This window comes from Hemicordylus capensis, chromosome 1, assembly GCF_027244095.1.
Source record: "Hemicordylus capensis ecotype Gifberg chromosome 1, rHemCap1.1.pri, whole genome shotgun sequence".
Classification (NCBI taxonomy): Eukaryota; Metazoa; Chordata; class Lepidosauria; order Squamata; family Cordylidae; genus Hemicordylus; species Hemicordylus capensis.
This window is the reverse complement of record NC_069657.1, coordinates 211,880,214-211,905,578: the sequence shown is the minus strand read 5'-3', so window position 1 is coordinate 211,905,578 and position 25,365 is coordinate 211,880,214. Positions and strand designations below refer to the sequence as shown.

The 25,365-nt window shown below is 42.2% G+C and overlaps 1 protein-coding gene across 18 annotated transcripts in view; it reads left to right on the top strand.

Moving 5' to 3' along the window:
• The window catches only part of STAT4 (signal transducer and activator of transcription 4), a 92,475-nt gene extending 68,189 nt beyond the window's left edge, over positions 1-24,286 (top strand). For 15 of the 18 annotated variants that reach the window (XM_053273585.1, XM_053273576.1, XM_053273546.1 and 12 more), the window contains 9 exons: positions 4,095-4,193; positions 5,349-5,484; positions 5,806-5,858; positions 14,879-14,973; positions 15,927-16,063; positions 17,441-17,632; positions 19,925-19,991; positions 21,380-21,488; positions 23,410-24,286. In XM_053273585.1, coding sequence (XP_053129560.1) covers positions 4,095-4,193; positions 5,349-5,484; positions 5,806-5,858; positions 14,879-14,973; positions 15,927-16,063; positions 17,441-17,632; positions 19,925-19,991; positions 21,380-21,488; positions 23,410-23,436 — 915 coding nt within the window. In that variant the 3' untranslated portion in view covers positions 23,437-24,286. The other 3 variants (XM_053273605.1, XM_053273594.1, XM_053273614.1) reach the window with 3 other exon arrangements.
• Positions 24,287-25,365: the final 1,079 nt, after the last annotated feature.

Here is a 25,365-nt window from a genome sequence, read left to right as displayed (position 1 = left end):
CTTGCGCATCAAGACCCTGATAATTACATTCATGGTGCAACCAAGACAGAAGGCTCACGAGATACAGAAATTTCTGGGCCTCATGGCATCATGCAACTCCACCATACACTATGCCAAACTTCGACTCAGAGACCTTCAGCTCTGTTTTTTGTCAGTATTCCGGCCAAATGTGGACAGCTCTCAAATGCTGCTGACAATTCTTTTCCCGATCTTGCTTTCACTCCAATGGTGGACGAAGGAAGTCAACTTGCTCTCGGGAGTCTCTTTCCAAGTGCCTCAACTGTCTACCTGGGTCATGACAGATGCTTCCAAGTGAGGCTGGGGAGTGCACTTTGAGGATCTTCAGGCACAGGATCTGTGGTCTCCGAACCAGTGTCAAATGCATATTAACTTGTTAGAACTGCTGGTAGTGTTCCAGGCACTCAAATCCTTCCTACCAGCTCTGATGGGCAAGGTGGTCCAAGTTAGCTTAGACAATTTTATGGCAATTGCTTATCTAAACCACCAGGGAGGGGCAGTTCCCCACTCCCTTTGCATGCTAAGCCTACAAATTTGGAATTGGGCCATAGCACAGCAGATAACCTTGACCTCAATCCATATCAAAGGAGTGGAGAATACCTTGGAGGATTGTCTCAGCAGATCACAACTCTTTCTACAACAGCATGAGATCTATCAGCAATAATCCCAACCGTTATTCAGGACCTGGAGGATCCCAGAAGTTGACTTGTACATGACTCAATGAACATGAAGTGCACTCAGTATTGCTCGAGGGCTGGCATCGGCCACATCTCCAGAGGGGATGCCTTCCAATTCAACTGGGATTAAAAGTTGCTATACATCTTTTTCTCCTTACCCCCTGTTGAACAGAGTTCTGGTCAAAATCCTGCAGGAATCTGCAGATGGTATATTGATTTCTCCATTGTGTCCCCAGCAGCCATGGTTTCAATAGGCACTCAGACTGTCGCAGGGTCGCCACAGACGTCTGCCTCAACGCGAGGATCTTCTAACACAGGAGGGTGGAAGACTCCGCCATCCTGACCTGAAAACTCTCAACTTGACTGCCTGGAGAATAGGCTCTTGAATGATATCCTCCCCAATGACTGTAAGAAATCTACTCGCATCAACTACAACAGCAAGTGGAAGCAATTTAGGTTGTATGCCCAGAGGAATAGATTTTTGCCTTTTTCTGCTACTTCTTTCCAAAGTCTGCTATACCTTATGAACTCGAAGCAGCAAAAGCTGGCTAACATTTCTATCAAAATTCATCTGGCCGCTATTTCTGCTCATCATCCCAGATGGGATGGAAAGACAGCTTTCTCGCATCCAGACTCCAAAAGATTTCTAAAAGGTCTTAAACAGCAACCTCTACCCGCCTATTCAACTGCCTACTTAACAATGGAACCTGTCCCTTGTTCTGTCTGCTCTGAAGAAGCCTCCTTTTGAGCCCATGGCAATGGCCTTTCCTAAACTTGTGACCCTAAAAATGGCTTTTCTGTTAGCCATAACGTCAGCTCGGTGGGTCAGCGAACTAAATGCCCTTTGCATTGATGTCCCCTATACTAAATTTCATGAGGACAGGGTAGTGCTTCACCTGGACCCTGAGTTTTGACCTAAAGTGGTTACAGACTTCCACATCAACAGTGACATTATTTTACTTATCTTCTTCTGGAATCCCATGATGGCTCTGGGACTCTTCCTGCATTCTTTGGATGTGAGGTGTGCGCTCTTGTTCTACTTGCAGTTGACCAAGCCCTATAGAAAGATGAAACACTTCTTTGTGGATTACAAGGGTAAAGTGAAAGGTTGCTAGATTTCTAGACAAAGGCTGTCCTACTGGATTGTGGAACTCATTTCCCTGGCCTACAAACCTCAAAAGGTGGAGACCCCTAAGACTATACAGGCTCACTCTACCAGGTTGTACACTACTTTTGCAGGCCATATGGCTGGCATCAAGCTCAGAGACATCTGCACAGCAGCAACCTGGTTCTCTGAGCATACCTTTGTGAAGCACTATGCAGTAGATCTTCACTCTGCAGCTCAGGCCAGTTTCTGGAGGGGTGTGCTGAAAAGGGACTTACCTTAGCATACTACACCCGCCTCCATACTGACAGCTCATTAGTCACCCACTCTTATGGGTGCAATGGATCATGATCCAGATAAACAAGTTCCTGACCTATAACTATTGATCTGGAAGTGATCCATTGCAGTCATAAGACCCTCCCGCTGGCCCCACTGCAGTATGCGAAGTGATAATACATATGTTTATAGAACATGGAGTGCTACTTACTTTGTTGAACTGTGGTCTAATTCCATACGATGATTGAATCCAAATGTCAGTCCTTCAGAAACTGAGGAGAAAACGCTAGCCTACCCAAACTGACGAAGTGCACCTCATACAGGGGGCAGGGCTAAACACTTTGAGGAGCTATTCAATTCTGACCGAATGGTCTCGTGCAGGCACAAGACCCACTCTTATGACTGCAATGGAGGTGAGCAACTTGTTTTTGGGAAGCCTGTTTGAAAACTGCAGGCAGTGTCCATTGCGTCCGACATCATGAAGCCTATAGAGTCCAATGACAGTGACTGACATGATGTGGATTGTACCACTGGTGGTTCTGCATCACCCATGCTGCTGCAGGTGTCTAAAACAATACTGTTGCACAAGAGCACTCTTGCGTTAATATGTAAAATTGTGCCTGCGCACTTGTGCAATGCTACAGCCATTATTTCCAACAGCCATAGTGTCATGGAAGTGCAGTTATGCAATTTTATGTATTAGTGCAAGAGTGGTCTTGTGCAACAGCACCTGCATTGTTTTAGACACCTGCAGCAATGCAGGTGGTGCAGAGCTGCCCATGGTACACTGCACATCATGTCAGCCAGTGCTCTTAAATTGGTTTGTAATGCTCAGAATGTTTATTTGAATTGTGAGGTGTATGTTTCTAGCAATCATTGCTAGCAATGCCTATTTAAAAACGTGCAGGAAATGTCTATAAAGGCCACAGAGCTCAGTGACAGTTTTTGTAAATTCTGTAAAATCTAAAATTAGTTGAAAAGGCAGTGTGCAAACTTAGTCACAAAATAAGCCAATTTGCATATATTAACATGTATTGTTTTATATTCAGAGTTTGCTTGAGTAGTGGGTTGGCACAGACCACAACTACCCTTCTGTGTGGAGTCTGACAGAGGAAACTGAACATTGGTTACCTGCAGAAATCCTGTTCTTGAGAATGCATGCACTTCGTGGCATTCTGATTACAGCATTTTTCGGCCATTACAACAGTACTTCTAGTGCATTCATTTTAATACAGCAGCGCATTCACCATGCAGCTATCATATGCTTTGTATCATGTCAACACTGACATGAACCCTGTTGCCTGTTAAGATCATCTGGAGAGGTCCTGTTTTGATTGCCACTGGCTCATTTGGTGATGACTTGGAATTTGGCCTTCTCTGTGGCTGCCCCAGGGCTCTGGAATATGCTCCCTGCTGAAATAATAGCATCTCCTTCTTTGTCTGCTTTTAGGAAGAACCTCAAGACGAACCTGTTTTCCCAGGCTTTTAAAATGAATGAAATTTAAATTTTTATATGTTTTTACTTACTGAGATGGTTTTTATCTGTTTTTGTGCATTCTTAATTGTTTTATATTCCCCAAGGCTTTGGAATGCGCTCCCTGTTGAAATAAGAGCCTCCCCATCTCTTACAACTTTTTAAAAGGCAGTCAAGACACTTGACTTGAAATAAGAGCCTCCCCATCTCTTACAACTTTTTAAAAGGCAGTCAAGACACATTTGTTCACCCAGGCTTATAATTAGATACTCTTTTAATAGTTTGGTGGTTTTTAATAGTTTTAACCTTGTTTTAAATTTTAAATTATGTTGTAACCTTTTTATTTGTTGTTTTTATTGTATTGTTGTAACCCGCCCAGAGACTTGAGTTTTGGGCGGTATAAAAATATGTTAAATAAATACAAATAATAATAAATAAATATTGTTTTAATATTATGTTAACTCGTACACCTCCTGGGGATTTCTATATCAGGCGGTATAGAAATACGATAAACAAACAAATAATCTGTTATCTTTTTCACCAGACAAGTTCTTTGCCAGTAGTGATGATTTCTAATGTTAGCCAATTGCCTAATGCTTGGGCTTCTATTATTTGGTACAACTTGTCAACAAATGAACCCCAGGTAGGTGTTGTATGGCAGCTTCCCTTACCTTTTTTCTTCCTTTATTTCTTACTAATAGAGTCTAACTGAAGATGGATTGGTTTATATAGCCTGATTTAACTAAATGCATTTACTTGGAAGAAAAGTTCCATTGGTTGGAAGGTAGTTTACTTAAGAGCTAAAGGAGTTGCACACATTACAATATTAGCAGGTATACCCATATACCAATGTATTGCAAATACCTGCATATCTGTATGTGCTGGGGAGCTGTAATAGGCCTTGGCTCAGAAAGCTCAAAAACTGAAATGACTACCTCAGAAAGCTTGAGATGATTAACAAAAACAACATGATCATTACACTATGAAATATCAGTATAAAACCATCCTAAGGCCATTTACAGTCAAACCACACATCACTTTAATCACATACTACACAGCTGCATGCTTGTTTTCTAAATAGCAGCCACAGAGAGTGGGGTGGGCAATCTGGATCACGACCACCGCAGGGGGAAAGGGATAACGCACCCTCTCTCACTGCGGTCCCATTCTAGATCACACACACCCCACATTATGAAACAAAGAAAAAAGGAGCACATAGCTGCATGGCATATGTTTAAAGTAACACATAATTTGGCCCTTAATCCCCCTTACTAAATGTCAGCTAGTGTAACAGCATTCTGTGCATCCGAAAAGATCCTATCATGTCTGGTCTGTTTAGATTGTTTCTTTTTAGATTGTGAGCCCTTTGGGGACAGGGAGCCATCTTATTTATTTATTATTTCTCTATGTAAACCGCTTTGGAAACCTTTGTTGAAAAGCGGTATATAAATACTTGTTGTTGTTGTTGGTCTGCAAAGGATTTCCATGGTTCTCTGACAGTCAGTGAGAACACTTATTTGTGTGTTCTTATTGTAAGTTCTTGAATGGTGCACAGGTCTTATATAAACTTTACAGCCTACTTTTACTCTTATAGAAGGTCTCTATGTACCAAATAGGCTGCTGACTATTTTGATAAGTTTTGAACTGTCACTGAGTTTAAAAAAAAAACATTATTATTCATTGCATTTCTATCCCTGATGTTTGGCCCCTCAGAGCCTCCAGGGCAGCTCACAATAACATAAGAGAGCAATAAGAGTCATTTATTAACATTTTATTTTTAACCTTTATTTGGCTGCAGAACTTGGCTTTTTTTAATAACCCACCACCTATCACTTTAAGTCAGCTCTTGGAAGTGCTGAGCTGGCAGTTTTCATCATACGTTGGCCGTGGACTAAATTCTGATCAACTTGGCATGCTGGCAGAAAAACTTATAGGTAGGAACTCTGAAAACATAAAACATTCTTTTCAACATTGACCTCTGTGGCAAACTCTGACCAGTTGGAAGCTACTAATTATTGATACTAATTATTTCTAATTATTAGACTGTTCAGACTTGTGTCAAATTCATTTTTCCCTTCACTGTTTGGCAGGAATATGGAAGTCCTAGATTGCTTCATACTACTGCAGTCTGGATTATAGACCCAATAGAGAAATCATGCTTCACTTATTTAAAAACCACAAACTGTTTCATAATATTTTAAACAACAGAATTTGGAAAAGGGTGTTGGACACATTTTCTTCTTCTTAAATTTTAGGTCTGCGAGTTAGTTATAGCGACCATCAGCTTTCCTGGTCAAAGTTTTGTAAGGTATGTCTTTGTTAATATCTGTTGCTTTCTTCCTTGTTAACATCTTGATTCTATTTTGCATCATGGGGCCCCAACCCCATTTCAGCTTGAGCAGAATACTGCCACATGTACCTTTTTCAGTGGCAAAAATGCAATATCTCATCTGGAAGTAAACTGATGGGGCAGCCTTGCTTCAGTGTTGGGTGGGTAGCCATCTTGGCTAGCCAGTACTTAAACAAAGCACTGGTTGGGCAGGAAAGGTTTGGGTACGAGAGGGCTACATCTCAGGCTCCTAGACAGCGAGCACTTCATTCGCCAGCTGAGTGTGTGAGGGAGGGAGGGAGGGGGTTCCCTGGTGTACCCCCAGACCCTGGTGCCCTAGGGACACTCACCCTTCCCTTATCCAATGGTGGCTATGCCCCTGCAAGCACATTCCATGAGCTGAGAGTCTCTCAACTCTCAGGAGAGCCTTTTCAGGGGACTGACGTTGGGGAGAGGGATTTGTGCAAACTTCATTCTGCCCACAGGATACAACCCATTGTAATGCTTTACATATGTATTCCTCCATGAGGTTTTCTTTGGGAAAGAAAAAAGGATATTCCAGAATTAGACCTTGATTGACAATACTTTGAAATGTTATTGGATTGAAAGGAAACACATTTCCCATGTCTAACCAATGGACTGCAAATGACCAGTTTCAAATGGTGATGCAAAAACATCATATGTAAACAACTTGTTTTAGATTGGTTTTGCACATTACAGTAGGGATGTGCACAAAACTGGTTTGCCTGGTTCATTTCGAATTTGAACCAGGTTCAAATGGGAGGAGCAGGTTCAGTTTTGGTTTTGCTCAAACCCCCACCCCCATTTTGGTTTGAATTGAACTGATTTGAACTGGTTCAAACCACCCAAAGTGGGTGGGGTGGTAGTTGGCACCCATGGGTGCCTACCACACAACCCCCAAAGCAATTGGACACTAGTAAAAAATTTTATGAATTTTTGAAATTTTTTTATTTTTTCCTCATAGGGTATAATGGGACACGAACCAGCCCATTATTCCATATTGTGGAGCACATATGGGTGCCAACTACTACCCAAACCACGAAGTAATCGGACACTCCTACAATTTTTTTATGAATTTTTGAAATATTTTAAATTATTTTTCTCATAGGGTATAATGGGACTCAGACCAGCCCTATCCCCTATGTGGAGTACCTAGGGGCACAAAAGTAAGGTGGGTGGTAGGCACCCATGGGTGCCCACCACCCACCAAACCCCAAGGCAATCGGACACTCCTCCGATTATTGGTGAATTTTTAAAGTATTTTTGAATTCCCTGTAGGGAATAATGAGGATTCCAGCAAATGTATAGCTTCACGTCTATGGGAAAAGGGTGGCTTAGAGCAGAGTATGGTGGGTGGTAGTGCCCAAGGGGGGCAAGGAAACTACCAGAATTATTTTAAAGGAACTGGGAAAAGGGCTGATTTTTAAATGATTTTTGAAGTTTACGCATCTTTAAGGTTTTTCTCCATAGGGAATAATGGAGGTTTCAACAGCCCCATAACTGCACTTGGGGGCACTGGGGTGGCCGAGAGCAAGTGGTGATGTAGTGCGCAGAGGGTGGTGATGTAGCGAGTGGTGGTGTGGTGCAGATTTTTTTTATGAATTACAAAAATTGGTAAAAAATTGTATGAGTGTCCAATTGCTTTGGGTGCCAACTACCACCCCACCCACTTTGGGAGGTTTGAACTGGTTCCAATCACCCCCCCCCCCAGTTCGGTTTTAATTCGAACCAGCAGCTCAAACCTAATGGCTGGTTCAGTTCGAATTCAAGCCATCGAACCGGTTCGAATTTGAACCGGTTTGCACATCCTTACATTACAGGAAGCAGACACACAAGTGATTTAAACCTCTGCTTTCCCCATCCCTGCTCTAGGCTTTGTCTCATTCCCCATGTCTGCACTGGGAGTATATTTCTGGGTTTTCCAGGACAGTAATGAATTTTGGGGATGGTGGATATTTTTTGGTAGTCTGGTAAGATCTGGAACATATGTGCGAAAATGGCATGTTTCTGTCTTTCATGGTTTGGTCTAGGAATTTAATGTCAATCGGTGAGGACTTGGAGTTTGTGCTCCTGGAGGTTTTACACATGGGGCTTATAACCTGAATCTCATTCAGGAGTGTGTGTATGTTCACAAACCTACCCTGAATTGCTGTTGAGATCCTTGGACCCACTCCACACACAAATCAAGCTTTGTGATGTGAATTCCAACTTATCTCGATGTATGTCTGGGTTTTTAAAATGCTGTTTTTAATCTACTTTTCCTGAGAACACCAGAGCAATCAGGGAGAGGTGCTGACATAAAATCATTAGCATGATAAAATCATTAGCATGATAAGAGAACGTCTTACCTGTCTTCACAAATGCAGATGGATCTCTGCAGGGAACGCCCCCTCCCGTCCCCCCCCCCCCATTGACTAGGAAGGAAAATACTGTCTCTGCCAATGTGTACTTGTTTCTAGAGTAAACCAAGAGCAGAGGGGAGGGGCTGCTTCCCTCAATGCCACAAGTATACTTTGCAGTGGCTTCTATCCACATTTAACCCGAAGCCTGAAGCCAAGTGTGAATAACTCCCTGCTCAGGAGTTCACACATCTTACCATGGAGGGGATGCATGACCTAACCTTTCACACATCATCTGAAAAACAGATGTATACGTAATCTGTACATTTGTTTGTTGCTGCTTCCTGTGAGGTGTGAAGCTGCCCATAAAGGAGAGAGTAATTTGATTCCACAATACTTTTTTAGTTCCCTGATAATCTTGTTCCAGGAAATGAATTAGCTGGGACCTCCAGACTGGATTACTGCAATGCGGTCTATGTGGGGCTGCCCTTGTATGTAGTCTGGAAACTACAGTTGGTCCACAATGCAGCAGCCAGGTTGGTCTCTGGGTAATCTCGGAGAGACCATGTTACTCCCATATTGAAAGAGCTACACTGGCTGCCAATAAGTTTCCAGGCAAAATACAAGGTGCTGGTTATAACCTATAAAGCCCTAAATGGTTTGGGCCCTGGGTATTTAAGAGAACATCTTCTTTGTCATGAACCCCACAGCCCATTGAGATCATCAGGAGAGGTCTGTCTACAGTTGCCACCGGCTCATCTGGTAGCTACTCGGGGACAGGCCTTCTCTGTTGTTGCCCTGAGACTTTGGCATGTGCTCCCGGCTGAAATAAGAGCCTCCTCATCAATGACAGCTTTTAAAAGTCTTTAAAGATGCATCTGTTCACCAAGGCTTTTAATTAAATATATTGTCTTAATAGTTTTAACAATGTTTTAAAAGTCTTTAAATGTAATATTTTAATTTTTTCTGTTTGTTTTGCTTTGTTGTAAACCGCCCAGAGACGTAAGTTTTGGGTGGTATAAAAATATGTTAAATAAAATAAATAAAAATAAGAATCTAATCTTAGAACTTAGTCTTTTAGAGGTAGTACAGGGATATGTGTGTGTGTTTGGGGGTGGTTAACATGTATGTATATATGTATGTATTTGTACCCTGCTTTCTCCTATTATCAAGAGAACTCACTTGGTGGCTCCCAGCTTGGGTTGACGGTTCCTGTGAAGTGGCTGTCCCATTTAAAAAAATCATCCTGGTTTGTGTGTTTCAAAAACGATCTAAATGTTAGCTTGTGATTTAGTTTGGTGCATAGCACCAAAAATTAATGTGCTGTGCACCAAACTGAATTGCATTTGGAGAGCAGCTCCACAAGTAAAATTAAAACAGTTATAATGCAGGGTTAATGTTTTTAAAAATCCTGGTTTTAGTTAAATTAAATAAAAATACAATTAAAATGAATAAAATTATATTCAAAATGTAGGCTCCTAACTTTAAATAAAGGTTAATAGAATTAGAAGACCAAATGCAGGAAAACAGGAAATACCAGCTGATGCTATTTGCTCTGTACCCTGGAAAAATCTCAAAAAAGAATTAAGGTTGCCAACAATCCATTTCCCAGATAAGGGGTTATCTCGGGGGTAACCAGGAACTTGAGTAGCAATGCATTTGTTTAAAAAAGAAAAGAAAAAAAGAATCTAGTTTGGGCTATGTCCCTTGCTGCTCGACAGTTCAAACACACACCCTTCTGGATCACAAACAACTTGGACATCTGGTTCATTTGTAAGGGCGAGGGGAAGGTAAAGACCACAACACATGTTCCTTGCTTCACAGTTCAAAAACACACCCAGATCACAAATCAACTTGGCGGCAGCCATTTGCATGTTGGTGCTGATCAAATAAATGGCTGCTGTGTGTGTACAGAGGCCAGAAGAGCACCATTTTTGAGTGGCACTCAGAAAGTGGCACTCAGAAAGTTTCAAGCGTTCTGAACTAGAATGGAGTCGTTCTGTTCTGAGCTCGGAGCAGGCCCTTCATTTGAAGGACATTCTGTTCTGAGCTCAGAACACTTGAAACAGCCCAGTTTGCGGTTGGAACATTCCGACTGAGAATCGTTCTGCACATCCCTAATTGTTTTTTCAGCTGTAACAGTACCACTTTCACTAGGTGTGAAGTATTCTACAGATAGAGATAATTCTCTGGCAGTTTTATTGCTGTAGGGAAAAAAATCATTAAATATCCACGGATTGACAAAATTTCTTGAAATTAAATTCACATGTTCCTGCCATCCTGTCCTACATGTCTGGCCAATTTCAAAGCCCTATGCCAAGACATTCCAGAAATATAAAGGTTGGAGGAACAGGGATATTTTTCCCCTTTTTCATGAATGCAAAGGGCAGATTCTGCCACGTGAGGGTGGAATGATAAATTTATTTATTTATTTAACATATTTATATACTGCCCCAAACCTGGGTCTCTGGGATCATAATGTTATGAGATACTTAACAGAGTTTGAAAGGTTGATTAATTTAAAAAGACATAAAATATTTATCAAGAGATTGCCCCATCTTAATGAAGCTGTTGTCAAAAAACAAAGTATCAAAGAAAAATGAAAATTCAATGTTCATATTAATTTATCAGAAAAGGACTGGAGTTTTATATGTAAAACAGGCTTTATAGGGACATTAATGCTGCAGTCAAGAAAACAATTTGTAAGACTATTTATCAGTGATACTATACTCCAGTAAAGACTAACAAAATGTAGAGATTAAATGGCAGTACCTGTTGGAAATGCCAAAAGAAAAAGCTAATTTCATACATATTTGGGAGGGAGGCAAAATGGGGTAATACAACCATTACAAAAGTAATGCAAGATATAATGGGGAGTAGTTTAGGTCTTACCATGCAAAGTAGCTCTCCTAAATGACACTAGAAATGAGTCATTGTTGGTGCTAGTTTGCATGGTTACTTGGCCAAGTGCCTTGGTAGGCCCCCTTTGTGCCCAGGGGCAATGCAGCTGTGCTGGTGGCTGCCATCTTTTAAATCTATAATGCAATCCCCCAATCCTTGCTGCTGGATGCAGTGGCTGGGGAATTGCATTACAGCTCAAGAAATATGGTGGCTGTCAGTGCAGCTGTCAAAGATCTCTCCAAATTGCCACCACCGCTGCTAAGAAGCGGCTTGGTAGGCGACTGGAACGCAGGTGGAGGAGAACTCGGCTCGAATCTGACAGGATGCAGCATAGAATCCATTTGAAGACCTATGCAATGGCGGTGCGCGTGGCAAAAACCCATTTTTGGTCGGCGCGAATTGCGTCTGCAGGCTCACGTACGGCAGAGTTATCCCGGGTGGTGAGGAGTATAATCTCTGCTCCTTCTGCCTCAAATCAGTTCCCAGAGACACTCTGCTGTGATGCCTTTAGTGGGTTCTTTGCGAATAAAATCTCCTGTATTCGGGCCGACTTGGACTCCACTATTTCTGCAGGGTCCGTGAGGGAGGTATCCAGCAATCCCTCTTGCAGTGTTAGGATGGATCAGTTTCAATCTGTGACTCTTGATGAATAAAACCTCCGACGCCACTATTTCTGCAGGGTCCGTGAGGGAGGTATCCAGCAATCCCTCTTGCAGTGTTAGGATGGATCAGTTTCAATCTGTGACTCTTGATGACGTGGACAAGCTGCTTGGAGTGGTGCGGCCTACCACTTGTTCTCTGGATCCTTGCCCGACCTGGCTGCTTCGATCTAGTGGAGAGATTGTTGGGGATGGCCTGGTTAATATCATAAATGCATCGCTGGGGGAGGGTAGGGTGCCTCCTTGTTTGAAGGAGGCAATAGTTAGACCTCTTCTTAAGAAGCCTACCCTGGATCCCTCAGTGATGGATAGTTATAGGCCAATCTCCAATCTCCCCTGGCTGGGCAAGGTAATCGAGAGGGTGGTGGCTAACCAGCTCCAGGCGGTTTTGGAGGAATCTGATTATCTAGACCCATTTCAAACTGGCTTTAGAACGGGCTATGGGGTTGAGACAGCCTTGGTTGGCCTGATGGATGACCTTTACCAGGGAATCGACAGAGGGAGTGTGACTCTGTTGGTCCTCTTGGATCTCTCGGCGGCGTTCGATACCATCGACCATGGTATCCTTCTGGGTCGCCTGGAGGAGTTGGGAATAGGAGGCACTGCTTTGCAGTGGTTCCGTTCCTATCTCTCGGGTAGATCCCAGATGGTGGAGCTTGGTGACAGTCGCTCCTCAAAGCAGGAGCTGCTATACGGAGTCCCTCAGGGCTCCATTCTGTCACCAATGCTTTTCAATATCTACATGAAACCGCTGGGTGAAGTCATCAGGAGATTTGGTGCTGGGTGTTTTCAGTATGCTGATGACACCCAAATCTACTTCTCCTTTTCATCTTCAGGAAATGGCACTCACTCTTTAAATGCCTGCCTACAGGCAGTAATGGGCTGGATGAGGGAGAACAAATTGAAGCTGAATCCAAGCAAGACGGAGGTTTTCATGGTGGGGGCTCAGAATCTGAGGAGTGAGTTAGTTCTCCCTGTGCTGGATGGGGTTACACTCCCCCGGAAGGAGCAGGTGCGCAGCTTGGGAGTACTCCTGGACCCAGGCCTCACCCTGGTCTCTCAGGTGGCCAGGCCATGGCCAGGAGTGCTTTCTATCAGCTTCGGCTGATTCGACAGCTGCGTCCATTCCTTGAGGAGGATGACCTTAAAACAGTGGTGCACCAGCTGGTAACCTCCCGGCTTGACTATTGTAATGCGCTCTACGTGGGGCTGCCTTTGTACGTAGTTCGGAAACTTCAATTGGTTCAGAATGCAGCGGCCAGATTGGTCTCTGGGGTAACCCGGAGAGACCATATTACGCCTGTTTTGAAACAGTTACACTGGCTGCCGATATGTTTCCGGGCAAAATACAAAGTGTTGGTGATTACCTTTAAAGCCCTGAACGGCTTAGGTCCAAGTTACCTTAGAGAGCGCCTTCTTCTGCGCAATCCGCACCGCACACTAAGGTCATCTGAGGAGGTTCGTCTCCAGTTGCCACCGGCTCGTCTGGTGGCGACTCGGAGGCAGGCCTTCTCTGTGGCTGCTCCGGAGCTGTGGAATACGCTCCCTGCAGAAATCCGTAATTTGAGTTCCCTGTTGGCCTTCAGGAGGGTCCTTAAAACGTATCTGTTTGGCCTGGCTTTTCCGGGTTTTTAAAATTTTAAAATTTCTAAATTTTAAATTTTAACTTGATTTAGGGGTTTTAATTACTTAACTCCCCCCCCCCTTGGCCTTGTGCAGAAGGGAAGGAGTTTGTCCCAACCTTCTCTGCACGAGGCCCAAGAAGGGTTCCGTTTGGCCCTTTTGGTCAAGGGGCGGGGTTTCGGCCAGGATCAGCCGCTCCCCGCCCCATTCTCTTTTCAGTTGGGGCCAGGCAGTCGCAGGAGAAGGAGCTCTTTCCTCCCTCCCTCCCTCCCCAGTACAGAGCGGGTCTAGCGACTGGTCGCCTGAAGGGGCTGAGTAGGAACTTTTTGCTCCCAACGCATTGGCCACTGTTGAGGTTTTTTCCGCCTACTCCGTTCTGTGTTCTGGGTGCGTAGTTAGAGTTAGGTTGGCCACAATGGCAGTGACAGTGCAGGCCGGGTGGTAATTTGAGGGTTAGAATATCGGTGAGCACCCTTGGATATGTAAAAGGGTGATTGGTTAATCGCTCCTTTGTGGCCTGTGCGGCACGGGGAAAATGATTGCCATGAAACCTGCTTCAGGACTTCTCCAACCTTTGGGCTGTGCGGTCAGGGGTGGACGAATGCCTAGAAGTATCCAGATCCTCTCTTACAGAAGGGGGGGTTGGCTTTGACGGAATTGAGTGGGGCTTACCTGCCCATTCCCGAGCCAGGGTGTGTCACCCAGTAGGGTGATGAGTAGGACTTCAGAGTTCTGACCTGCTTCTATTGGCCCGCACTGTTCTCTAAGGGTGATTAATCACCTGGTGTTCCAGTCTGCCATGTCTATGTAATAGTTAATAAAGTTGTGGCCCTTTTAATCCATATTAACTCTACGTGTCGTCTTGAGCTGGGGTCTGGGGACAATGTTTAATTCTTGTTTTAAAATGTTTTTAAATTGTTAATTGTTGTGTTACTGTTTTTAATTTGTTTTAGCTTTTCATTGTTTTACAAGTTTGTTTTAATTGTAAACCGCCCTGAGCCATTTTTGGAAGGGCGGTATATAAATCAAATAAATAAATAATAAATAAATAAATAAGTTACGCTTCCCCCAAACCCTTGTAAACTTCCCCAAAACCCTTATTGCAGCTGCAGCAGCAATAGCAGTAGATCAGGCCAGAAATACTTTGTATAGCTGTGTAAGAAAGAGATACTAGATCTTAGTAGGTAACTTGCTATGAGCAGCAAAAATCTATATTGTGAAGATTGATTTCAGAAGGTTTGGTATGTTACCATTGATGTGCAAAATCTTTGCAATCTCTCATGCTCTTAGGGCAAACTAAATTCCATACTGTTTAGTAATACTGTTGTAAGTGACCTCCAGGAGTCTGAGAAACCATGGAGCTATTAAAAATAAAAGCAAAAGTAAATATAGTTCTTAGTACAGTATTTAAAATATTAGTAAATCTTTCTGTATATCTAATTTGTTTTGTAAACAGGAACACTTGCCTGGTAAATCATTTACATTTTGGATTTGGCTTGAAGCAATCTTGGATCTAATTAAAAAGCACATTCTTCCTCTTTGGATTGATGGGTGAGCAGAGTTTTGATAATTTCACATACAATGGAGAATATTGTTTGTATCTTTTGTTTATGAAATCAATAGTACAGATATTGGGCTCGGCCCAGAGCAGTTAGTCATTTTTAAGTCCCATTGATTTCAGTGGGAGAATTAAGCATATGCAGGGAGTAATGATATAGAGGGAGTTCTGGTTCTAACAGCATAACTGAGGACGTAGTTAGGTTTTGCCACTTGTCATAGCACGTTACCTGCATTTGAATCATGGAAGGCTTTGCACAAGTGAGTTGCACTGGTGTAGATGGGTCATCCAGAGGACAAGATCCTGGGTGTTTTGCTGCACCAGTCTAGCATGACAATTCACTACAATGCACAGTAGCAATAACTTCTGCTCAGTTCTAATACACTGCTACCTTGCAGAGTTGACTATGTAAGCTGAGGGCTGACCCATCAAATATCACAGCTTTAAGTATTTTTCTTATCTGAGCACTTGAAAATTAGAGCCTAACCATGTGATGTAGGAGACCTGTGATCAAATCTCCTGTCTTTTTCTCTCTTTAAATGGGTGCAAGAAGCTTTGAAATTTATTAGGCATTCAAAGAGGTAGTATTTAATCCTCCCCATCTTGTTCTAATCTAATTGCCTCCCTGAAAATATTTTTCCCTGCTAGGCTGAATGCATCTCTGAGGGCAGGGCTTAGATTACTGAAACAGTACAAGGGGAAAGAGTTAAACACTTTGCCCCCTCAATGTCACTGTCCCGATCAAATTCAAAGCTTCCTGCACATGTTCAAAAGTTTTTAAAAAGTGGAGTGATTGATCTCCCACTTCATGTGTGGTTTGACCCTTAGACCAGCAATTATCTGGGACTGCTGCATAACATTTTGCAAAGTGAATTCTTCAGATATTTCTGACAGGCATGTGCTCTGTGTACATAAAGCTGTCATTTCTTTTCCGGTGTATTTACAGATGTATAATGGGTTTTGTGAGCAAAGAGAAGGAACGGAGCTTGCTCAAGGACAAGATGCCTGGAACATTTTTATTGAGGTTTAGTGAAAGCAACTTAGGAGGGATTACTTTTACCTGGGTAAACCAGTCAGAAAATGGTAAGTGCTATAATGGTGAGTGCAGAACACTTTGCTCTCCTCCCCTTGCCTCAGAGCTCAAGAAGCGGTTGGATATAAGCACAGGATGTGCACCCCAACCATTTTCTTCTTTTGAAAAGCTTTCCTGCCAAATTGCCAATGCCAAATGGCTTTTTGAACCGAGAGAGTTAGCTTTATTGTTCCTCACTGTGAACTTACAAGGTGCTTTACAGAGAATAACATACAAAAGACATGACATGACAAGTCCTAACACAGAAAACGCACTAGATTCCAACAGTGTGTGAGATGCTAGAGGGAGGGAAGGGAGAAGCAAAGAGATAAGAGCAATGAGAGGGGCAAAAGGATCTTCTGAACAAGCAGCTGCGGAACAAAATTAGGTGCATGCGTAGAACATACATAGATGCAATAAGAACATAAGACCCAAGGCCTACCCAGTCTAACCTCCTGTTTCTCACAGTGGCCCATGAGTTGTCTCTGGGATGCCCACAAGCAGGAGGTGAAGGCATGTCCCCACTCCTGCTGTTGCTCCCTTGCAACTGGTTTTCAGAGGGATCCTGCCTCTGTACCTGGAGGCATCGTAAAGTCATCAAGACTAGTAGCCATTGCGCATCATGACCTTTTGGTCATGCTGTGTTTCTATTTTATTTTATGTCTGTTTGCTTTTTTGGTTGTTTTTGTTTCTGTTCATCAACTGACCCAAAGGGTAGCTCACCCCTAACAGAAAAACATACTAATTCAAAACAAATTAAAGACCATAGATTAAAATATACACTAAAAAACCAACACTGAAATAGAGCACAGGAGCGGAGCAAAGCACATTCAACCACAGCTAAAATCCCTCCAGTCTTCTCTCATGCTTCAGTCTTCTCTCATGAATTAAGAGGATGGCCGTTAACCTGTTTATGGAAGCCCATGAGGGAAGTGAGAGAGCAGGTCTCAACAGTGGGGTCCATAATCTGAGGGCAGCCACTGAGTAGGCCCTGTCTCACCTGCATGGCCATTGTAGCTTAGCCTGAGTCACATGGAGCAGAGGGGCCTCCCACAGAATATTTTGTTTGGCAGGTAGATACCTTAAGTCTCAGTGTGACTTTAACTGTGAATGCAAGATGAAATAAGTACCATTGTACGGACTTTATACCTCACTCTCTGTGCCCCATGCCACAATAGCCCACTATGTCACACATTAGTTTAGCCTTTTAGCAGGCCAGGGGGAAATGGATCTATTGCTTGCTTCAATTCTCGTTTTGCGCTCTGTTTGTGTATCTGGCATTTTTATTATCTTACACGAGTTGTGATTTCTCTTATATTTAAGAAAAACAAACTGAGACAATTACCTGGTTATCTATCTTCTTATTAACAACGACGTTGTCCTTGCAGGAGAAGTGCATTTCCATTCAGTTGAACCATATAACAAGGGTCGTTTAACTGCACTGCCATTTGCGGACATTTTACGAGATTACAAAGTTATTATGGCAGATAATGTTCCTGAAAATCCACTGAAGTATCTTTATCCTGATATGCCCAAAGATCAAGTCTTTGGAAAACACTACAGCTCTCAGTCAAATGAAGGTTAGATCATGCTTTGAATACATTTTCTTGTGAAGAATGTTTGTTCCTTGTATTACACTGAAAATGCTGAAGATGAGCAGAAGAGGCAGTAGCAGAGCACATATTGTGCATACAGACGGTTGCAGTTTCAATTTCTAGCCTCTTGTGCTAGCTGGGAAAGACCCCATCAAAATTCACGGAGAACTGCTGCCAGTTAGTGTGGATAACCCCTGCTAACTTAACAAAGAGGCACTTTTTAAATGTGGTGATTCTCTTTATTTAGCAGGGGGAGAGTAACTGACCCTATACACCCCCCAACACAGTACCTCCAGTGACTTGCTGGTGTCTGTCATGTTTCTTTTTAGACTGTGAGCCCTTTGGGGACAGGGAGCCATCTAATTTATTTTTTGTTTCTCTGTGTAAACTGCCCTGAGCCATTTTTTGGAAGGGTGATATAGAAATCCAATTTAATAATAATAATAATAATCAGGGGCGTAGCAAGGTTGGAGGGGGCCCAGAGACAAGATTTTAAAATGGGCCCCTCACTGATATACACACACAAACACACTTCACAATATATAGTGCACTCACACTCACATCTCCATTATGAATACGGTGAATATCTATTTCACATTGAATCTAGTTTTTTTTACTCTCTGCTCCTGCCGATCTCCAAGAGACTCAACATAATTCATAGGGGGTGCAACATGGGCGGGTGGGGAGTCATGTGATGTGCCTCTGGGGGGCCCCTCGAGGCAGTGGGGCCCCAAGACAACTGTCTCCCCTTGCCTAATGGTAGTTACGCCCCTGATAATAATAATTAATAATAATGCCCTAGATGGAACAAATGAACAAATGGTCTGTCTAAGTGCAGGGCAGGTTCATATGTTCAGTCCCTCAGCTTCTTTAGCAAATGAAAAGCCACCTGAGAAAGTCATGGTTTTGAGTGGAGGAGCAGGGGGAAAGAACCGAAGGGGTTGCTTTTAACTTTCCACTGCTTGGAGGGAGAGAGCTTGCGGGGAGAGCAATTCTGAGTGAACAATGACCAGCAGGTAGGGGTTGTTGTTATTATTATTATTATTTCGATTTCTATACCGCCCTTCCAAAAATATCTCAGGGCAGTTTACAAAGAGAAACAACAAATAAGATAAGATGGCTCCCTGTCCCCAGAGGGCTCACATTCTAAAACGAAACATAAGATAGACACCAGCAACAGTCACTGGAGGTCCTGTGCTGGGGGTGGATAGGATGGATAGGATAGGGTGGATAGGATAGGATAGGATAGGATAGGCCAGTTACTCTCCCCCTGCTAAATAAAGAGAATCACCACAGTAAAAGGTGCCTCTTTGCCCAGTTAGCAGGGGTTAAGCATTTCCTTTTATTCTACTACTCTTTCACTAAATATCTCATCCTCATAAGGCTGATTTTTATTTAGAGGGGAGTGGTGGAAATACATGCTTTGTGTGTGATTTGCTCCCGTCTCCTAATTTCTATGGCTTTTCTACACACTGGTTTATTCTGCATCTTTTAAAGCTCCTGCCTTACTTACAACTTTCCAGTGAGAGTGAAAAGGGATACGAATACGACAGTACAACAAATATTTACATACCACTTTTCAACTAAAGTTCCCGAAGCGGTTTACATACAGAAATGGGAAAGTTAGCACTGGTTGACAGGCAGCACTCGAAAATACTGGGAATGAAGGAGCTCTGCATCTGGCTGGAGCACCAAAACTCATCAGGGGAGACAATATGTTTCTTCTGAATTCAGCACAGAAGTCTAGTGCCTTTGGGAGAGCCAATCATTAAGAAAGGCAGGAGCTTAAAAATAATCAGAAAAAATCAGGTTTGAGAGAGCTGAAGCCAATGAATGGTTGGAAAACTCTTTAAATTATTAAATAAACATGCATATAGTCAGTCACATGTAAACACACATACAGGGTACATTAAGGAAAGCAGCAGATGAGTTATAATGATTGCTGCTAGTTGAATACTGGACTACTAAATACACACAGAAAAATAATGTAAATGCTCTTGAAATATTATTTTGATTAGCTTAATATAATTTTATTCCTTTCTTTCATGGAATTAGCCCCGCCTTCATCCAGTGAATTCCCATGTGCAAACAAAGCATAACTGTTCTTCATATAATCCTGTTACATGTGGGATAAAGAGCAAATTCACAGTGCTGCATTACTGAATGTGCAATGCAAAGTGGCATCTTACTGTAAGCAGAGAAGCAGAACAACTCTGTGTTTCTTGTTGTAGATGCAGAGGTAATGTCCGTAATCTTTAATTTGTTTTCTCTATTTAGTATCAAGACCTATGGAAGGAGGAACCAAAGGTTACGTTCCGTCTGTATTTATTCCAGTCTCCAAAATGTGAGTAATTGTACTAATTATTTCAGCTAATAATTGCCAAACATCTTAGACTGGCAAACCAGCACCGCCTGGGAAATCCGGAAAACCAGCACCATCAACATGTTGTCCTTTAGCTGCAAAATGAAATTCCTTTAATGGCATTGTCTGTGCACCCACTCTTAATACATGGGTAATCTGTCTGTAAGGCACTCTCAGCCCACTGACAAGCTCAGTCCCTTCATTTGGAAATCAAGCTTTCATCATTTGGGTGGTTTTAAACAGGTGTTTATTGAAGGGCTGCGCTCCAGAACGTGTTCACTAAGGCTTCACCTGGAATATGTGAAGTATGAATGAAGACTATGCTTTCATGCCTCTGAGTGCATGCACAATGTAAAGTGACTCTCCTTGCCACTAAGTAGCCACAAGTTGCCCCTAAGTAGCCACAAGCTTCTAGGATTGGGGGGGGGGAGTTTCTAGGCCAGCAGCTGTCGTTTTTTACAGCAAGCTTGAGCCCTGTCACTTCTCACTTTAAGCACTTCTATTGTGAAAATGCTTGTTTATTAACATATATTAAGCTGCCTTTTGTGGAGTCAGGCCATTGGTCAGTCTAGCTCAGTATTGCCTACACACTATGTAACTGCAGCTCTCCAGAGTTCCAGACAGGAGTCTTTCCCATTCAGGGAGTGAGCTGGGACTTCTGGATGCAAAGCAGATGCTCTACCATTGAGCTGCAGTCCCTCTCAGTACATAATTACGATACATAAGATACATAAATCACAGATCAATAGCAATGCCAGTGGAGACTTGGGCCCCTTCTTGCTGTAGGAGGCAGATGCACACACGGTGTTTTAAGCTACAGTTTGCCCTACTGATCATGATGCAAGGAAGGTGAAATGTATGGTATGCTGCTGCTCTTACGTAGTATTGATTGGTTCCAATATTTATTTGGAAATAAATATTTCAGGGTGGCTTACAACACAAACTATAAACAACAGTATAAAAACAAATGTCAGTATAAACATACAAACATGAACAATATATCATATAAACTACAAATAAGCAGCAGCACAAGTTATAAGAAACATCCAGAATTCTAGAAAATACAAAAAATTATGCCGGCTGTTTATTCAGTAGGACTTCGTCCTGAGAGAGAGAGAGATTTTTATTCTTCTGAAAACAAAAACCAAGCTGAGCTGGAGATTGTCCTTGGAAAAAGAGTTCCACGGTGAGGGTGCCACTACAGAAAAGACTCCGCACAGGACATACAAGTGATACAGTCCACAGCCAGAGAACTTACAGTCTGCATTAAAATAACTAGATGAGGAGGATGTAAACAAATAATGGAGAGTTTTCCATTATTATTTTTATTATTACTCATTAAATATGTGTTTTGGTTTGTTTTTCTGAAGCCTGAATGATTCCACAGATCCACCTTCTCCATCAGACCTTCTCCCTATGTCTCCAAGTGTCTACGCTGTCTTGAGAGAACACCTAAATCCTACTGTTATGGAGACTGCTGTATGTTGCATTTTTAAAAATTTATAAACTAGTTCTAAGGAAACGAGCTCAGGAGTAATCAGATGCCCATTGGATGCTAGACAGACAGTTTATGCAACATGCAATGTTTTATTATGTTTTGGCCACTGATTCAAAAGGTTAGCATCAGGTACTGATGATGTGTCAGCCACCTAATGGTGCAGCAGGGAAATGACTTGATTAGCAAGCCAGAGGTTGCCAGTTCAAATCGCCGCTGGTGTTTTCCCAGACTATGGGAAACACTTATATTGGGCAACAGCCATATAGGAAGATGCGGAAAGGCATAATCTCATATTATGTGAGAGATGGCAATGGTAAACCCCTCCTGTATTCTACCAAAGACAACCACAGGGCTCTGTGGGCACCAGGAGTCAACACTGACTCAATGGCACACTTTACCTTTTTACTGATGATGTAATTTACTTGGCTCAGTTACCATAGATGTATTGAAATGCTGCTAATATTTTGCTGTTGGAACTGTATTTGTCAGGGACACCACAGCAGCCTGAATACACACACTTAGGGTTGATTTATATTTATTCAGGAGTGTGACTGAGCCCAAAAGTGTTACTGTCTTGAGGTGAGAACTTCCGGGAAAATAAGCAAGGCTCACCTTATGTGGCACATAATGTGGCTTGACTAACAAGCAGAAGGTTGCCGGTTTGAATCCCCGCTGTATATATTGGGCAGCAGCAATATAGGAAGATGCTGAAAGGCATCATCTCATACTGTGTGGGAAGAGACAATAGTAAATCCCTCCTGTATTCTACCAAAGAAAACCACAGAGCTCTGTGGTCGCCAGGAATCGAAATCGACTTGACAGCACATTTTACCTTACCTTTAACTCTTCAGACAAGAGAATGGAAGTTTCCTTTGCAAGAATACAGACAGGTTCATGTTGCCTCAAAATTTGTTCACAGTCCAGCCCTGTTCATAACAATCTGTTGTAAAGCAGTATGTTCTGAATTGCAGAGCTAGCTCAAGTTACATGGCTGCCGCCATAGGCAAAGTTTAATTTTGAGCTCCTTCTTCAAATGTTTCCCTAATTTTAGCCCCTTTCCCTACTCCATATATGTGGAGAGTGTGGGGAAGACACTGCAGTTGGGGAAAGTGTGTGGTGTGTGATGCAGGCTGCTTTCACAAGTGCCCCCTTTGAGGCTTTTTCAGAGTACTCGAGTGACTCTTGAATACTGATACTCCAGCTGAACCAGCTTCATATATAAGTCTGGGCAGTAAGTGAGGAGGAGATAATGCTTACAGTCCTTATATACATATGCCTATGAAGTAGTGTTTTTGCTAAGTTGCAGTTCCAGAAACTACTTAAGATGATGATTAAAGCAACTATGTATTGCTGAACTGCATATTACATACTGATGAACTAGACTTATCTGTACAATGCAAGAATCTTTTTCAATTAGGCAACCATCTATCTCAGTGGACCAACAAAATCAGCATTTATAAACAACCCTGCTGTGTCTGTATACCAGAATAAGCTATAATTTCATTCTGTATAATGAAGGTTAATCAAGGAAAATATATCACCTTGCCTATTTAGCATTGCTTTCTTTGCAGGACTAATATAGCAGTAGCTTCCTAAAAATGGGGAGGGGTGTTAGATATTTTAGATAAACTTAGGCCTATACCCTTTGGAATTGTCAGTTTTCAGCAGAAATTGGTATAACCAATAGTATTATTGTGTCTACTTTATATCTCATTATTGGAGTTCAACACCACATATAGCAATATTGGGTTGGCTAGGAGAAAAAAATGTTGCTTGCTTCAGCTTTCAGTTTGCATAGCTTGTACATGTGGCATTCTCATTATTTGCAATAATGATGAACCAAAGAAAAACAAAGAGCAATGAATTCCTATTAACTGATATGTGTTTGTTCTTCTCTTCTAGTTGAGTTCTCCTTATTCATCTGACTGACATTCAGATTGTGAAGAATCTAAAGTGCAGATTTCTTTTTTGAAAATATCCTAAAAGAATATTTTTCTTGTTTTCCTTGTAAATATGTGTTTCCTGGAGACAAACACAGTTCTCTTCCTGGGTCTAGCTCTGTTTTCATAACTTGTTTAAATCCATACATAGAAACTAAGGTGGTCAGAGCAGGATTTAAGATCTTTGACAAGGAAATAGTGGCAAGGAAAAATGAGGAAACTGATGTATTACTGACAAGCTAGGCATAAATTAGGTGTACTGGGATTAATAATCTTACTCCAGTGCCTACTGTAGCTCTATCAATACATTATGGACAATAATGGTTGAACTTCTGTGAATTTACATCTTTGTGAATTTACGTCTATTTACATTCTTGTAAATAGAAGTTGTATAGAATTACAACATCTCCTTTCCAAACATTGATCCTTTCTGGATCCTAATCTAAAACATATGGCCACCGTTCCAGAATCCATACTTTCAATTAATCTTATGAATCACATGCATCAACAAATGTTCTATATTTCCACAATCTCTTTATTTTTGTGATATTTAAATTCTTTACACAAAACCATCATTTTATATTTAAATATTTTAAACAGTGATGCAGTGGAATCCTGAACAGACCATGTGTGAAAACAACTGTTCAAGCAGCCTTAAAACAACAATACAACAGCTGATACGCAGACTAACAAAGCACTAGGGATGTGCACAATGTTAATCTGGATGTCAGCCTCTGAATTTCTCTGTGGATTTAGGATGTGTCTAGCAATCTCAATAACTGATTTTGTGCTTAAAGTTACAACAAGGCATTTATTTTAAATAAAAGCATTTTAACTTACTGGTATCAGCTGACATTTTTTGTAGTATTAAATATAGTCAGCAATCAAATATGTATTGCATGCATGTGTATTTTAGTCTGGAGAGGCTAGGGCCTAAAGTTCAAATGCAATACAAATGTTGTAGTATGTCCCTACTACCCCATGCAAAGATTCCACCACTTCAGACACGTGTAGGGCCCCTGTTCTGTGAACTTGCATTTTTATTGTGCTAGCAGTAGCAGCCAGATTCAACACTAGTTTACTGACAACATGAGAAGCTTCTGCCAACTGCTGCTTTATGCCCCAAGGAAGAGAATATAAGTTCTGGTCACACAGAGTTCCTGGACTGATTTCTAGCAATAAGGGCAAGTGTCCCTGACCAATTCTTCATGCAATCCCACAAGGACAAAACAGCAAGCCTGGCCAACCTCTTCCTTGTAAGAATGTGGGGGCAAGGAAGGAACTCTATTCACCCAACTGGGTAATCATCTCCCTCTGTGGATATGACTTCTCGCCAGAATCCTCTTTCCTGATTGGAATTTGCAGCAGAGCCTCTCTGGCAGAGACAAGAAAGCCAGCTCTTGTCACAGAGAGGAGGAGGGCTCCTGGTCTTATTTCTTGCAAGGTGGACAAGCATCCCAGACCAGAGAGCAACATCCCTTTGACTGCCAGCAGACCAAACTCTTCTGAAAAATTATCCTCGTGATGCCAAAGGTGCCCATTTTGGGGCAGCACTTTATTTTTTAGTCATAATACTGATGCACAAAACGTTGGGCAAAGGCAGTGAGAAAGTCTCTGCTGCAAAGCAGGCCTGCTAGCCTTCTCCTACTCCTATAGTCAATGGGGAGTCCCTCCACTCACTAGCTTGGTAACTGAACTAATCAGCACAGGAGTGAAACATAAAATTAATACCCACCACAAGCAGACATCATCTCCTTTTGTCTTTTTATCCAGTCCTTAAGAGTTAGGTTTCAGGGGCAGGGCCATTCACTTTGGTATAGTGCAGTGTGTTAATGCTGCAGAGTATCTGGTGGGTTGAGTGTGCCACTTTACACCCCTGTTAGACCCCCCCACACACACACACCATTGTGGTACTGCT